The sequence below is a fragment of the Athene cunicularia genome, assembly GCF_003259725.1.
Source record: "Athene cunicularia isolate RWA chromosome 10 unlocalized genomic scaffold, athCun1 chr10_part1, whole genome shotgun sequence".
In the NCBI taxonomy this organism is placed as follows: Eukaryota; Metazoa; Chordata; class Aves; order Strigiformes; family Strigidae; genus Athene; species Athene cunicularia.
In genome coordinates, this window is record NW_020799112.1 from 22,074,409 (window position 1) to 22,088,697 (window position 14,289).

The 14,289-nt window shown below is 42.9% G+C and overlaps 1 protein-coding gene across 1 annotated transcript in view; it reads right to left on the minus strand.

Moving 5' to 3' along the window:
• The window catches only part of RFX7 (regulatory factor X7), a 29,958-nt gene that overhangs the window by 5,510 nt on the left and 10,159 nt on the right, over positions 1-14,289 (minus strand). The window contains exons 4-8 of the mRNA XM_026856419.1: positions 9,195-9,311; positions 6,501-6,585; positions 5,639-5,846; positions 2,730-3,025; positions 2-1,797 (exon numbers count right to left, since the gene is read on the minus strand). Coding sequence (XP_026712220.1) covers positions 2-1,797; positions 2,730-3,025; positions 5,639-5,846; positions 6,501-6,585; positions 9,195-9,311 — 2,502 coding nt within the window. The remainder of the gene's footprint in view (position 1; positions 1,798-2,729; positions 3,026-5,638; positions 5,847-6,500; positions 6,586-9,194; positions 9,312-14,289) is intronic.

The window sequence follows — 14,289 nt, forward strand, 5'->3', positions numbered from 1 at the left end:
GGTGGGCGTGGGGGTGGGCGTCGGGGTGTGAATGGGAGTGCTGTTGTTATGGATCGAATGGTAAAAGTGCGCGCTGCCGGGGTGGGATGACACGGGAGCTCCTTGGGCTGCGGCCTGACTCTGGAGAGCCATCCCTAGACAGCCACCATACGGGTGGGAATTATTCATGGACATTTGCTCCTCCATGAGCACCAGCTCCTCCACAATGCTGTCCTGAGTGAGGTCATCGTCAAATGAAAAGAAGTTCTCGTTTGACTGAGGGACTGTATGTTCAAACTCCTTCAGCTCAGACTGCAGAGGTAACTGATTTGAGGACTGTGCTTGCATTTGGCCCAGGGAAGACTCCTGGATCTGGCTCTGCAGCTGCTGGTTGTAGGCATCCTGCTGCATCCCTTCACAGTGCACCGGCTCCCACGCCGATTCCTGTAAGTCACTGGAGCCAGACTGCCCTGCAATAGTCATAACACTGATCTCTTGCTGCTGTTCACAGTTCACAGATGCGAAGTCGGAGGTTTTGGTGATATGGTGCCACGTATTTGGGTTAAAGCTGCCATCAGATTTTGAATCATTTTCTATGATAAACATGTTTCCTTCCAATTTCACTTTTATATCTGGAGATGGTGCTGATGCAAGCTGCTGTCCTAAAGTAGAATCACTGGTATTTAAACTGGTGCTCAAAGAAAGGTCTGTTGCTAAGCTTGCTGCAGCTGCAGAAGGTACAGGGACCTTCACAGGTACGTTGCTGGGAATTTGAGCAAGTGTTGCTGTATTGTCACTGTTAGCTAACGATCCAACCTTTGGAGACTTCTTAACACTGTTTCCTTTTTGACCCTCCACAGCGTTACCAGCCGAAAGCTGCTCCACCAGTGGTTTCTTTACAGGTGGTACCTGGGAATCCTGAAGTGTAGAAGGTTGTCGCTTTCTTGGGCTTTTAGTGCATGTCTTCTCTTTAATCGTAGACTCACCAGTAGGAGGTGAACCGATGCTGGTGCTGGACAAGTTCTGACTGGCAACTGAGAGCTTTAGAGTGCTTGGATTATTGCCTGCTGAAGAAACTGGTGTGATCTCAATAGACTGCGTTTTATATTTGGTCCCTGCCTCTTCAGCTTCCTGATCACAGCCCTTAACTGGTTTTACCTCCATGACATCATCAGCTGAAACCTTCAAGGTTGCAACCTCAAAATTAATTAGTTGAGCAGGAGGCACGTCAGGGGTTGCCTTCATGGATTTAGTCACGTCAGAGCTCTCTTGGCCCTGTACTGAGTTCTCATCCAGCAATGCTTCTGGTTCCATTTTGATCTTGACTGCAGGTGCAGCCACAACAGCGCTAGGCTTGGATCCTGGAGACTGAAGTGAAACAACAGATCCGTTTTTGATCTGTGGACCAGTCCTCCCTTCTTCCGCTGCTCCCGCACTACTGCTAACTGAAGGTGTCTGTCTGACGGGCACACTACTGCTGCTTGGGGCAAGAGATATTGCTGTCATTTTTACCACGTTTAAGGAATTCACATGCGGAGCGGGCACAACAGTCTTGATTGGGCTACTGGTAAAGAGCACTGTCGTGGGAGAGCGGATGGTGAGAGCGCTGGTGTTTGCTGGCTTCGGCAAGATCTGCGGGTAGCGATGCCGGGCAGAGCGGTCACCGACTGGGCTGGCAGGAACGTTCTGGGGAGTCTTTGGTGACTGCTTGACTGATTGCATGTGCTGAGTGACCACCTGAACGTTGAGCGGCAGGACCTTGCTATCAGACGATCCCATAGGACTTGGGGACGTCACCAACTGCCTGGTCCTTGGCACCTGCGGAGAGAGACAAAAGGCGTGGTGATGAAGCAGGAGGTCCCCAAAGCCCACAGACCACCCCATCCCCAAGCGTTTCAGAGGTGAAGGACAACACGGCTCAAGACACCAAAGCGAGTGAATGTCAGTTTTAAACAAAACAAGCTCTTCAACCATATACAAGACAATTTCTATTTTCCTGCCTAAGAATTAGTAGACAGATATGTGGCCTCAATTTTTAAGGCATGAGGTGCTGGGCTACACACTACTCTGACCCTTTCATTAGCAGAAGAGCAGTCTCATACAATCCTTCACCACATGGACCAAAAAGACAGACATACAAAGGTTAAAGAGGAGAGGATGTGCTCAAAACACTGCTCATTGTTAAGGTTTCAAAAGCGAGTTAAATACAAACTCACTATCCAGGCAGAAAAACTGGCTTACCTATTGAAATCAACAACACAGATAACATCTTAAAAACAAATAACCTTCCCCCCCAGCCCAGTTTTGTATGGCTGAAAGACAAAAGATGTTCCATACTATAGACATTCATGCAAAAATAAAATTGTTGCTGCCACTAAATGTGCTGGGGCAATGAAAGGCAATTTAGATTCCTTATTAGGGGCTCAGTGACCCACCTGACTGCTATCAGCACACTTGTCTGGATAAACTTCATCTCAAGGACAATTATTCCCACACAGAACCTTAATTATTGCTAGCTGAAATCCCACTGTCAAGGACTTCAAAGACAACCTTGGCCTGTGCTATGTGATCAGAATGCTCCTGCCTCTGTATCGATCCTGTAACTCAGGTGGTACGTCACAGTGACATCAAGGGACCCGAGCCCTTCAGTGAAAACCATTTTTCTGTCCCACTGACACCACTACTTAGCTACCGGCAATTTATAACACTTTTTAAGGTGGTTTCTCTAGAGATTTGCTGGAGAACATTACCGGTATTGGGCTGGGGACAGCTGCCACGACAATGCCAATAGGCGGAGGAGACAGAATTGCAGGACTTCCATTAGATATACTGGTCACGCCGTTGGTCGTGGTGCCTTCCGTTTTCTTTGCTGGAGACTCTCCTGGCAAAGGAGACTGCAGTTTCTGCTCTTGCTGCTTCTTCTGGATCTTGCGCTGCAGCTGCTGCTTGGCATCAACAGGAGATGGCAGAGTCTTCACTTGTGGTTGAAAGGAGTTACTTTCAGCAGTAGGTATAAAAGCTGAGGGCTGGGGGATCCCTTTTATTCCTGAATATAAAAGTAGTATGAATATATATCTACCTATAACATATATCATTATATATAATTATCATTATATATAATATACAGTAATAAAAGAGGAAGTATGAAACCAGACGTACCCTGTCTGCTGTAGTGGCACCTCCGTATCTAACCACACAGAATACATGGAAGGGATCTCCACAAGCATTCTGGGAACACCTCCTCCATGAGGTGCTCCCATCCACTTCATGCTCAGATCTATTCAGTGTTTCAGTTTATTTCCACATTTGTGGAAAAACCTCCATCTGTTAGACAAGCTGGGCATTAGCTGCTAAAATACTATGTACTGGCATCTTGTTTCCAGTAATCCCAAACTGCAAGTTCTTTGTCAGCAAAATCTAAAAAACAATGCATTTCATTTCACTGACAGTAGAGGGCAGCAGTTATGTTCTAGATGAACCTTCAAAATTCAGCATCCGTGTTTTTGTTATTTCTAAGGTAGCTTTAAAAATGAAAAATCCTTCCAGAAAGCTGTGGGTCTGTGTCACAGAGGAGCAGCTCTAAGCAGATATTATCGACTAGTCAAGGCATTAAACACAATGCAATCAGAATGGATCCCAACCTGTGTGAGATCAGGAATAATGGCGAAAGAAGGGCAAGAAGAGAAGTGTCCAGGAAAAAAGAAAAAAAAGGATAGAAAGATGAAACAACCCCTATGGAAATTAGAACAGGAGAACATTTTTTACTGGAGACAATGCTTTTGCTCATCACAAGAAGTGGTACTTCCAGGGAGAACAACATGGAGTTAGTCTCATCTGTGCAGCTGGTCCCAATCTCCCTTACAAAAACACATCACATTTATGATCTTTTGTTTATTAACAGTCAAGAGGATTAGCATGCTCTCAGTGACCAACTGACCCTGCTGAACTGCCCTTCTCAAAATGCTTTAACACCATTTACTTTACCCTTTGAAGGTTTCACAGCTTTTAAAATAACTCTTAATTATAAATTAATCAACACAATTTTAGGGCAAGTATTTGGTTTCAGATACCCAGTACATGCCTAGGAACTGTGGTGTGGGAGCCCAGTCTCTCAGCAGAAGTCAGAGCACTGTGAGAGCCTGAACACTCCAACATGTCTCCACTTGCACAATTCCTTCACAGAGCAGTGAAATACACAAATACATATCGCCATTAAGGGAACACAATCCATCTATGTGGGTTGAATACTGAAGGCAGATTTATGAGGAAAAAACTTCACAAATTTTTCTTTGAGGGTGAAAGTTTGCTTTTTTCCTCAGTTAAGACACAGAGACACCGTAGCTCCTCGCAATGAAGAGGAATGGGAATATTTCACCATTCTAGAAAGAACCTCTCCTGAAATGACTCCCAAGCCAGAGGCGTGCACTGGAAGTAACTGTCCTTTTCCTTGAAGGAAACCATCTTCTCTTGAAGGAAGTAAAGGGGGGAAGTTATGTGAGTGTTCCTTCATGGCAAGCAGAATCAACAAAGCCAAGCAACAACAGGTAAAACAGGAGCACACAGGCAGCAAAACTTGCTGCTGCTACCCCTCAGTTCCAAGTTGCAATAAGGGAAAGAGAGCCTGAAGGAGAGAGAACATGATCCAGAAGGGGATCACCCCAGCCTACAGCCCTGACCACCAGTTTCCATCTGAAACTGCCTGTCTCAACTCAAGAGATTTGCCTTGATCCAAACGCATTCTGCTTGACGGGCCTGGGCAGAACCTCCCAGAGGGAAGCCTGAGGGGCATACTGTGGACCTGCACTTCCCTCCTCATCCATCATTTTTTGTAGTTTACTTCATCCACAGCCACAGAAAACCACTTCAAATTATTAAGTGACTGATTTTGAGCATGAAGAGGGAAACAACATAAAAGCAGATGTACAACCAATCACATCAAATGTAAGCTTTCCCAGGGATTGAATAGAACAGGAATTCATCTGATGTAGCAAAACACAAAATAACTCCTCTCTTTACCTCGATCCTTAATGGAGATTTGAAATCGCATGCTGGAACCTCAGTCACACAACTGCCCCTGGAGAAGGCTCTCCTGTCCCTCTCAATGCTCCTCAAGCTCTTACTTCTAATGTGATCAGTAACTGCAGCAGCTGATGTGCTTGTACTACCTGACACTGACCAAACATCTCAGGAAAATCTGCATCTGACATACCAGAAACGCCTGTAAGAAAATCTGCTCTTGAGAGAAAATTAAGACAGACAATTGTTTCCAAATTAGGGCAAGTTATCAGACAGAAATACAACTACACCAACGGTTACCAGCACTGTACTGGCACTGAACTCCTGAGCAAAGCACATAAATCCAGCACAATTACTCACACGGCCTGAAGTGCTTTAAAAGACATGGGTCCTCCCTGGAGGGATGGGAGAGTTGCAAACGAAACCGGAGAGCACTGCTTATTTTCAGATCCCTCTACCCAGACTTCCAGCAAGAAAAGTAATTTGCAACTATGTGGCCTAAAATCACGTAAATACATGCTCAGTGCTCAGAGTCAGCCTTTAACATTTGCCCTGAAGTGCTTCCCCAAAGAAAGATGTTATTACTCTTTAAAAAAAAAAAAAAAAAAATCCGTATTTCATTGATTCAGCGTTATCTCATTACCTGCTGGTGCCCCTGCCATTACTGTTAAAGCTGCCATTGACTTGGTACCAATATAGTGACTTTTGACAAGGAAACGAGCCAATTCCAAGACTGTATCAAAAGGCTGGCTCAGCACTTTCTGGGCCCATTCACAAACAAGCCGGCAGGCCGCAGAGACTACTTCCTCATCAGCACTTTGCAGCTGCCCAGACGGCTCTGCCCCATCCAACTAAAACAAACAAACAGAGGAGGAAAGGTTACTTCAATTATAACGGGTCATTAAGGCATGAACACAAAAATAGAGAGCAAATGATGATCAGAAACACACAAAAAGTTGAGTAGTACGTTCAGTTTTTTCATGAAATACGGAGAATGAGAGATCACAACGTAATATAATTCATCAAAATGAAATGTCTTAACATTAATCTACTCAACGTTTCCAAAGGCATTATGGAATAAAATTGCAGAGAGAATCCTAATATCTGGACCACCAACAACTGATGCTCCCTGCATCCAGAGTCTTGTCAACTCAGCTGCCACTGCTACCCTGGAACTGCTTCTTTCACTGGGCTTCCTCTTCCTTAGCATTTTTTTTTTTTAATATATATACAATAAAACCAAACCAGAATCAGAGTGAAAAAGATACAGCTTGTGGGTAGCAACACTGTGAAAGGGCTTCACCTCCTAAATTAGGTTTCTTTAATAGCACTGCAATTCGTTCTGAACTTTACAGGAAAAACATCAAACTATGATTCAGAACGTAAGTATTGTAAAAAAAGCCTTAAAAACTACACAGCTCTTTGTTTTGAAAGCTGCGGACGGAAAAACAACATAAATGTTAATCTGCAGGAATAGATATAAAATAAGCAAATACATATCATACCCCATCTCCAGTTTTATGAAAGTCAAGGTTGGGCAGCGTTGGCATATGCACAAAAGCCTTCTTCCTCAGTCCGCTGTAGCAATATGTGAACAAGAATTAAGGTCTAAATCATCTCTGCTTGTTAGCTGGGGGATAGGAAGGAAGGGCAGTAACTCCTCCGACACCCCTCGCAGGCTCTGTAAGCAAACAACAACAGATCCAAGAGTGACTGTTGCTAGCGCAGTCTCAGAGCCCGCCAGAACCAGGCGGTTCTGGGGCAGGGCACCATGCAGAGGAGCAAGTGAGCCTGGGCACGATGAACTCCACTTGATGACTTCGAAGAACCACTAAACCACGCCAAGTAATCTCAACTAGCTAGTCAATATTTAAATCATTAACATAAGTTTGGACTAAATTCCCTTCCTAAACCAGGCCTAAAAATCAGACGAAGAATGCATTTCCAAAAGTTAATTACTATTAAAAAAATGTGTTTCCAAATTTAGGTTTTACTTAATCATGAGGTGTTCTGCTTTGCCTCTTTTTGCTGATTTTCATAACATTCCCTTCTCCTAAGGGACTTCCACAAACTGAAGAAGTTCCCCATGACAGGATAAAATGACTGATGAGGAAATTTCTTCCTAAGATTTCACACAGTTTCTGTGGCTCTCTCCCCACCCAAGATAATTCTTTGGTAAAACTATGGACACAAATACCCAGATTTTTTTCTTACCTTGATCTCATCAAATCAGTATAAAGAAATATACTCCCTCCATTACCCTTACTCACTTGTTTGTTGGTCTAAAACTCAAACCAGCCTTTTTTTCTCTCCACAGCATTACTCTAGGAGTTCACATACAATGTCTCTTCTCTGTAACATGCAAACCCTTTTCAGGATCACTAATTTTTCACGTTCTGTAAATACGTCTGTATTTCTCTTTCCCAGACCATGGAGTTTGCATTGGCTTGTGCTAACCTGGATGGAGCATAATTACAATAAAATAAATGTAAGTAGGCTAGGTATTAAGGTAAGCCTGAGATAAAGCCACATTTTAACCATCCTGAATTAGAAACTTAGGGGACAATTCAAAGAGATGCCCTTGGTGAAGCTACATCATGTGATTTCTTCCTTAAAATTTCTCTAGCTCTACCTAGAACATCACTACCAAGTTTTGGACTCCACTGCTAGATAATCCAACACTGTATTTTATGAAACAATTTAACTGACACATAACTTCTCCATTTACTACTGCATGGAAGGTTTTTTCCCCTCTGTGGAAGACAAATAATTCTGGGCTACCTGCTAGCCTTTAATTCTCTCTGTAAGTGCAGGCTTGGAGTGAGACCTCAGCAAGGGCCAGTGTTACAGCGTGCCCGTATCACTACTGCTACTTCTTTGGAGTGCTTTGTAATTGGAGCCTACGAGCACCTTGATGCCTTTTGCCCTTTTCATGCCCTCCCTCCCCTGCTTACTGCAGTGGCTTTGCCCACTCAGCCCATCAGAGGAGCAGGAGTGGGCCCCGGGGGATGCAGAGGGTATTGCACCCCTTGACGATGGTTTCTACCATGAGTGATTCTCAACTTGGAAAAGACAAAATTCTTGCTGATGAAAAAACTTACTTTGAAAATCACTATCAGTTTTTCCTTTTTAATGGAACACGTCAGCACGCTAAAGACTAGACAAACTGCAGCTGAGCCTCAGAAAACCCTGAGAAAAACTCACATCCTTGTAGCCTTTCGATTTTATTACTGCATTCCTTTCTCAGCTGAGCTTCTTGCCTCTACACTGAAGCAGCAGACCCACCAGTGATATGAGCAGACTCTCTTGCCTCAAATCCTTCACAGTGGCATTCTATTAATTGATAAACAAATCTGTCCCAAGATCTGTGTATCGTTCTCCCTGTAACAATTATGTCTAGTTAGACTATGACAACATCAGATTTTGAAGTACTTCAAGGTTTAAGTTACGATTAAAAGGGGTAGTGGTTTTGTACACCCTCTGGGATGGACTAACACAGGGAAGGAAGCGGATTCCAACTTTGGGCACAGGGAACAAGACTGAAGTCAAGAGAGAAACAGCGCTCCCCATCCCAGAAGCTCTTGCTCTGAATCATCTTTCGTATCTCAGGTCTGCACCACGCAGTGAGGGAAGCTGCGTCCCCTCTGACAGCACAAGGCTGGGATCGTGCCTTCCAAATCTGAAGTCAGCTTTTGTGACAACTTCCCAGTTCCCTCTTCTCTTCCAAGCCCGCTAACAGCTGAGGGGAGGCAGTTTTATGAAATATCTGCAGCACAGCTTAAGACAGATCTTTGGCTTTACAACTAACTTTTAGATTACTGGTGGGCACAAGTATGATATAAAAGCAAGAAATGTTCTGATAATTCTGAGCTGTACAGCAAATAAAATACTAGTTACTGCACATATATAAGGCAAGTTCCTTTATTCCAGCATCTCCCTTTGCACTAGATGATAAAGCTTCTTTGATTCCTCACTGCTGTGACAACTAAGCATCAGAACCTAAATTTAAGTACTTGTTTCCAAAGTTGTATCTTGCAACCTAACACTACTGCAATTAATAATTTTTAAAGAATGTTGGGAAAGCATCTGCATTTCTTATTTAACATTACTTCTACATTGAGCTGATAGTTAAGCTATAAATGACAGATGTTCTCCCGGCAAGTGCAGAAGTTACTGAGAAGAGTTCTAGCAAAGGATATTTTGATTTGCCTCTTGTGCCTAGACGACGGGCCTTCATATTTGGAAAGACATTTTTCATGATCTTTCCAAAGTCAGCAGCACTTAATGGGTGGTAGCCAAGATTGTCACAATAGCTCCTGCAAGAGAGAGAAAGAAAGCGTGAATGGAATCAAAGTCAATACAAGAGGCCAGCCTGCATGCTAGACTCCATCAAAGGTTTTCAAAAGAAAACACTTATATCCATCCATATTTAGAACCACATTTAACATTAATGAAGCTATCCACAACGAATTGAATGCATTAAAAATGTATGAACAGAGCTATTAATACCATAGTTTTTGCCTTGTTCTCTACCGAGTTCAAAGACAAGTCATGTGGAGACATAACAAGTAGCGGCATTATCTAGAGCACAGTTAAGATTTACTCCACAACTTAGTTTGAAGCAAATGTTTCAATTCACTTATTTCAGGACATAATAAAAGCCGAGACATTGTTCTAGCCTGAAATATAGCTTGAGTGTGGTAAGGCCTCAAGTCCTGCAGCAATATTTTGAAGCAGTGGGTAAGAGATTTGTCAGCGTCCAGAGAAAGATTCTAACTACACACCTTCTGTTCAACGGTCCTTAACAGAACTAAATTTATAAAACATACCTTCCCAGGGAATCTGCTTCACCTTTATAGGTGTAACACACACGTACCGAGGACCAAGTCCTATTATCACAGCACCACTACTGAACTGCGAGAGCTGCTTAATTATAGACATCCTTATAGGTATTCATTAACGGAACTAAATTAACAGAGGTTTCACCTGCCTCCACAAATGTAGATCTTCATGTCACTGACTACGCAACCTGATGATGTAGGGGAGCAAAGCAACAAAAGGTAATTATTTTGCTAATTTTACTTATTCTAGAAAAATGGGCACTGTTATCTGTCTTCAGTTCTCAAAAACAGCAGAAGGAATTTTGTTTCAACATCTATTCACGTTTCAACATCTGAGATATTTTAAAAATATCTCCTTGAGGCAGAGAACAAGAATTGTTGATTTTGCTGCAAAACGTGAATGATCTGGAAAAATCACAAACACGTGAAAGCAGAGGAGAAAACTCGGAACTGTTGTGGAAGATTTACCTACACAGCAAGTGCTTAAGGCTGCACAAAGGTATGAATGCCACGCTGCCTTTTGTTCAAGTGCCTCGTGGTGTTTCACAGATGTTGATGTGCCCAAAACGTTAAAGCCTTCTCATTCAGATTTCCTACAGTCAGAGTCAGAAACAGATAGCAATGATCTCCTTTCCCACGAGAAGTCCTCTACCAGCAATACACAGAAACAACCTGCCTCCGAAAAGATGATTGTGACTGTACACGACCCTGTGTGGGCATCAGCAGGAGAGCAGAAAACAATTCATACACCACGTTGCCTGCTACTCTGATCAGGTACATACAGGCAAACAAAGACACAAACAAAAGACAAAGCAGCATTCCTGAAACAGATGTTTCATTCCCAGCATCACCTAGTAAAACCAGTAACAATTAGCAATGGCATTTGAAGCCAAATAGGTCAGTCAAAACGTCTTCTCTGAAAACTGCAGCTCTATAGAAAGCAGTATATATTTCCTGAGATACTTCCACTGCATTTATTTCTCTGTAAAAATACTGCTTATTGCACAGCCTTTACCTTGGCTATATGTAGGTACCCTCCGCTTTAAAAGCGCTGCCACAAATGTAATGACTTTGATGATGACAAACAGCCAGTTTCATGCTATTTGGTTCTGCCATTCCCCTGCAGGGCCTGTGTACACCCACCTCGCCCAGTTACCCGGCCAAACCAGGAGATGCTGCCCACCGCCTGGTGCACAGCAGCTGTTAGTCTGGTTTCTGTACGGGAGGGACATCAAGGTTTTTATCCAATTGACATACAAACGTGCTTCAAAATCTGGATTCTGGACATGTCCGTTTGATGTTAATACAATGGAACACTTCTGCCTTGCTGCACTCTCTTAGGAATCAGACACCAATTTACATGTAATAGAGAGATCTCTGTGCATTTTTTTCCCCTTGCATCTTGCCAGGCTCCAATGGATTTTAACTGGACGCTGAAAATTCCTAAAAGGTGGGTCATTGTCACTTACTGATGCTGATTACAGGCCTTTAAGTCTCAAAGAGCACGCAAAGGAGGGCTCTCTGAAATTCTCTACCACAGTCAGTAGTATCTTTGACTGAAAATCATCAGTAAAACAAAATTAAAAAACCCAAACAACAGCAAAACAGGATTAGGGACCTACCAATCAACTTTAAATTATTCCCTCCCTAGGAGAAAATAAATAAAAAAGAAAAAAAAAAAACCATTCCTCAAGTCTAGCACATCTGTTTCAAGACAATTACTTGCTAGCAGCAAAACACAGTTACATGGTCCCCTCGTACCCACACTGGCAGCTCCTGCAAGCTTGTGATTTCTGAGCTATTATCATGTAATTTCAGTTTTCAGACAGATCATCCCATACGGCCCCTCCTCCTCCTGGCTCGGCTGAGAACCCGCCATGTCCATCTGTGGTCTCTCATTCACTTGACAACACATACCAGGAGTCTCTTCCCTGGAGCTCTTCTCTCTGCTACTTGCACTCTTGGCACATCTCTGAGCCCAGGAGCTGTTTTGCTTATTTGAAGGGTGGGTGGAAAAAAAAAAACAGGGGAGGGAAGGTTTGCACAGAGACAGAAATGACAATGGACATGCGGTTGCTTACATTCCTTTGTACAGAGCTCCCCTACGTGATAAGGAGAAAAGGCCTTTTTGTTGTTGTTGTTAAGTATTAAAGATATTCAAGACATAAAATATACTTGGGAGTGCACCTGAATTAAACCACAAAAAAAGATTAACCAAAAGCCAGTGAAGACAGCCAGGCTATGCAGCCCAGTTGATGGGGCTGTTTTCTTCCTGGGCAGAAAAATCCTGATGAACAGCAAATGATAAAGGACCTATTGCATGAAACAAAACCAAGATCTTGGCTTATCCAATCCAGCAAAACAACTGGTCTCTTAAAATGGGTTAAAGAAACATAGGGAGAGGTAGGCTCTCATTAAGCTGATGAACAATGCCAGCACAGAAATGAGTCCTAAAAATTGGGTAGGATGGAAACCAGATGTCTGAAACCCATGAGAGAAATGAAATTGCAGGTCACACTCCCAAGAGCAGCAGCAGCAGCGGTGAAAAACAACTAGATAGAGTTTGATTGGCTTTTAAAAGGAATATATAGGTGGTTGCTTCTGAGAGAGAACTGGACTTTACAACACGATAGGTCCCACCCTTTTCCTGTCAGGGAGTTTTATATAAAAACATTGGTTAAGTGCTATGAAACAACGTGAGTATGTATCTTGTGTCTTATTTAACAGACATGGTACTCATACACCTACCACCCTCTCCTGTGCTAGCTTCTGAATATTCTTCTGATTTGTCAGTTAACATTCTAAACACTTAGTGCACATCAACCATGCGTCAGGAGGCACCGAGTGGCCCGGCAGGCAGTAAAGCACAGATTAATGATTTACAGGCTAAAGGGAAGAGATAGGGGATGACTCAAACATCTCCTAATCCATATTAAGCATATCAAGTGAATCTTCAGGGCACCAAACTTAAATATGAATGACTTCTCTTCCCTGCATCACTGCAACAGAAGCGAGATAAGAGGCCCCAAGTGTTTACCGGAGGCTCAACAAACTATTTTGTGGGCAAATGGGGATTTTGTCTGTGTAAGCACTGCAGGATTGCATTTACAGAAACCCTAATTCTCTAAACTCAGCTCATCTACACCTGGCTGACTCCAAGAGGGTGTTTACCAGTAGGGAGAAGATACCCAAGTAAAACTGACTTACAAGAAAACACTGAAAAGACTCGATGTAAGGAGCATCCACTCTCTGCAGGGTAGATGACATGGTAGGCAGCGCTGCAGGAGTCCCCGGATTTTCCAGACTGTACTTGCCCATAACTCCCAGAGGAAGCTGGCAGAAGAACCGTGTGTTCCCAAGAGAACACAGCTTCTTACAGCCCAACGTATTCTGTCAGTGCAAATGGCATCACAACACCAACAAGAGAGGTGAACTAGCTCTCATCCACCTCCTTTCTGAAATTCAGCTGCAAGCTCTCAACCTTCCCAAGTGCTACTGCCGTATGTTATGATGCATTTTTCATTCATTTTCTTCCTTTCAAAAGGGAGATGAATCCATTCACTTTTATCCAGTTAGAGATGTGAATTCACAAATTAAATAGAGGAGTAAGAAAACAGAAAGAAGAGTTAATCACTGTGTTGAATAAGCTCAGCAAGAAGAGGCTACTGGAACATGGAAACACCATCAACACTTGCCAACAGTGGACTTGTGTGGGGTATAAGCTTCTGTCTTTCCCTCTTCATAGAAATAAAAAACACATGAAAGGTGATGCAGAAGTCCAAGTAGTTTTGCAAGATTTATTTTGACCACAATTTACAGCAGGAATGGAGATGCTGGTATGATGCAGCACTTCTGAAGCCTGGTAGCTTTGATTTATACATGCGGAGTGCACAAGCTTGCACACTGTGAGCTCACGTTACCTCTATCTTTGCACAGAGGAGAGAAATGCTAACTTGTTAATATGACAGAAGTGAGTTTTGAGAGGTCTTAACACCCTTAGGTAAAGAAAAATGACTTATCTAAACTAACTCTCTTATCTATTTATATGCCTGTTCCCCACCTCCCACTCCAAGACTACTTTTCCTTTGGTGTGCAAGAATAACTCATGAAAATATCCAAAGAAACTGAATGTTTTAAAAACAGAGCAGATGCTTTCAAAGGAGAACAGATTCCAAACATTTGATATTTTCCTGAATATTTGCTTACCACCCTTATTTTGTTAGGGAAAAAAAAATACAATACACAAATACTTGATGCAGCTACATACAAAAGCCATCCAAATTTCACACTCCACAATCTGTAGATGATGATTTTTCCGGGCATCTGCAGCTTGGCACAGCATGGAAGCCAAGCAGATTTGTTGCTGAAGCAGGCCATAAATTATTTAATAAGAAATATATTTAAGAATAACGCTCCCATCTCTCTCCTGCACAGCAGCTGCCGCTGTTGCCGT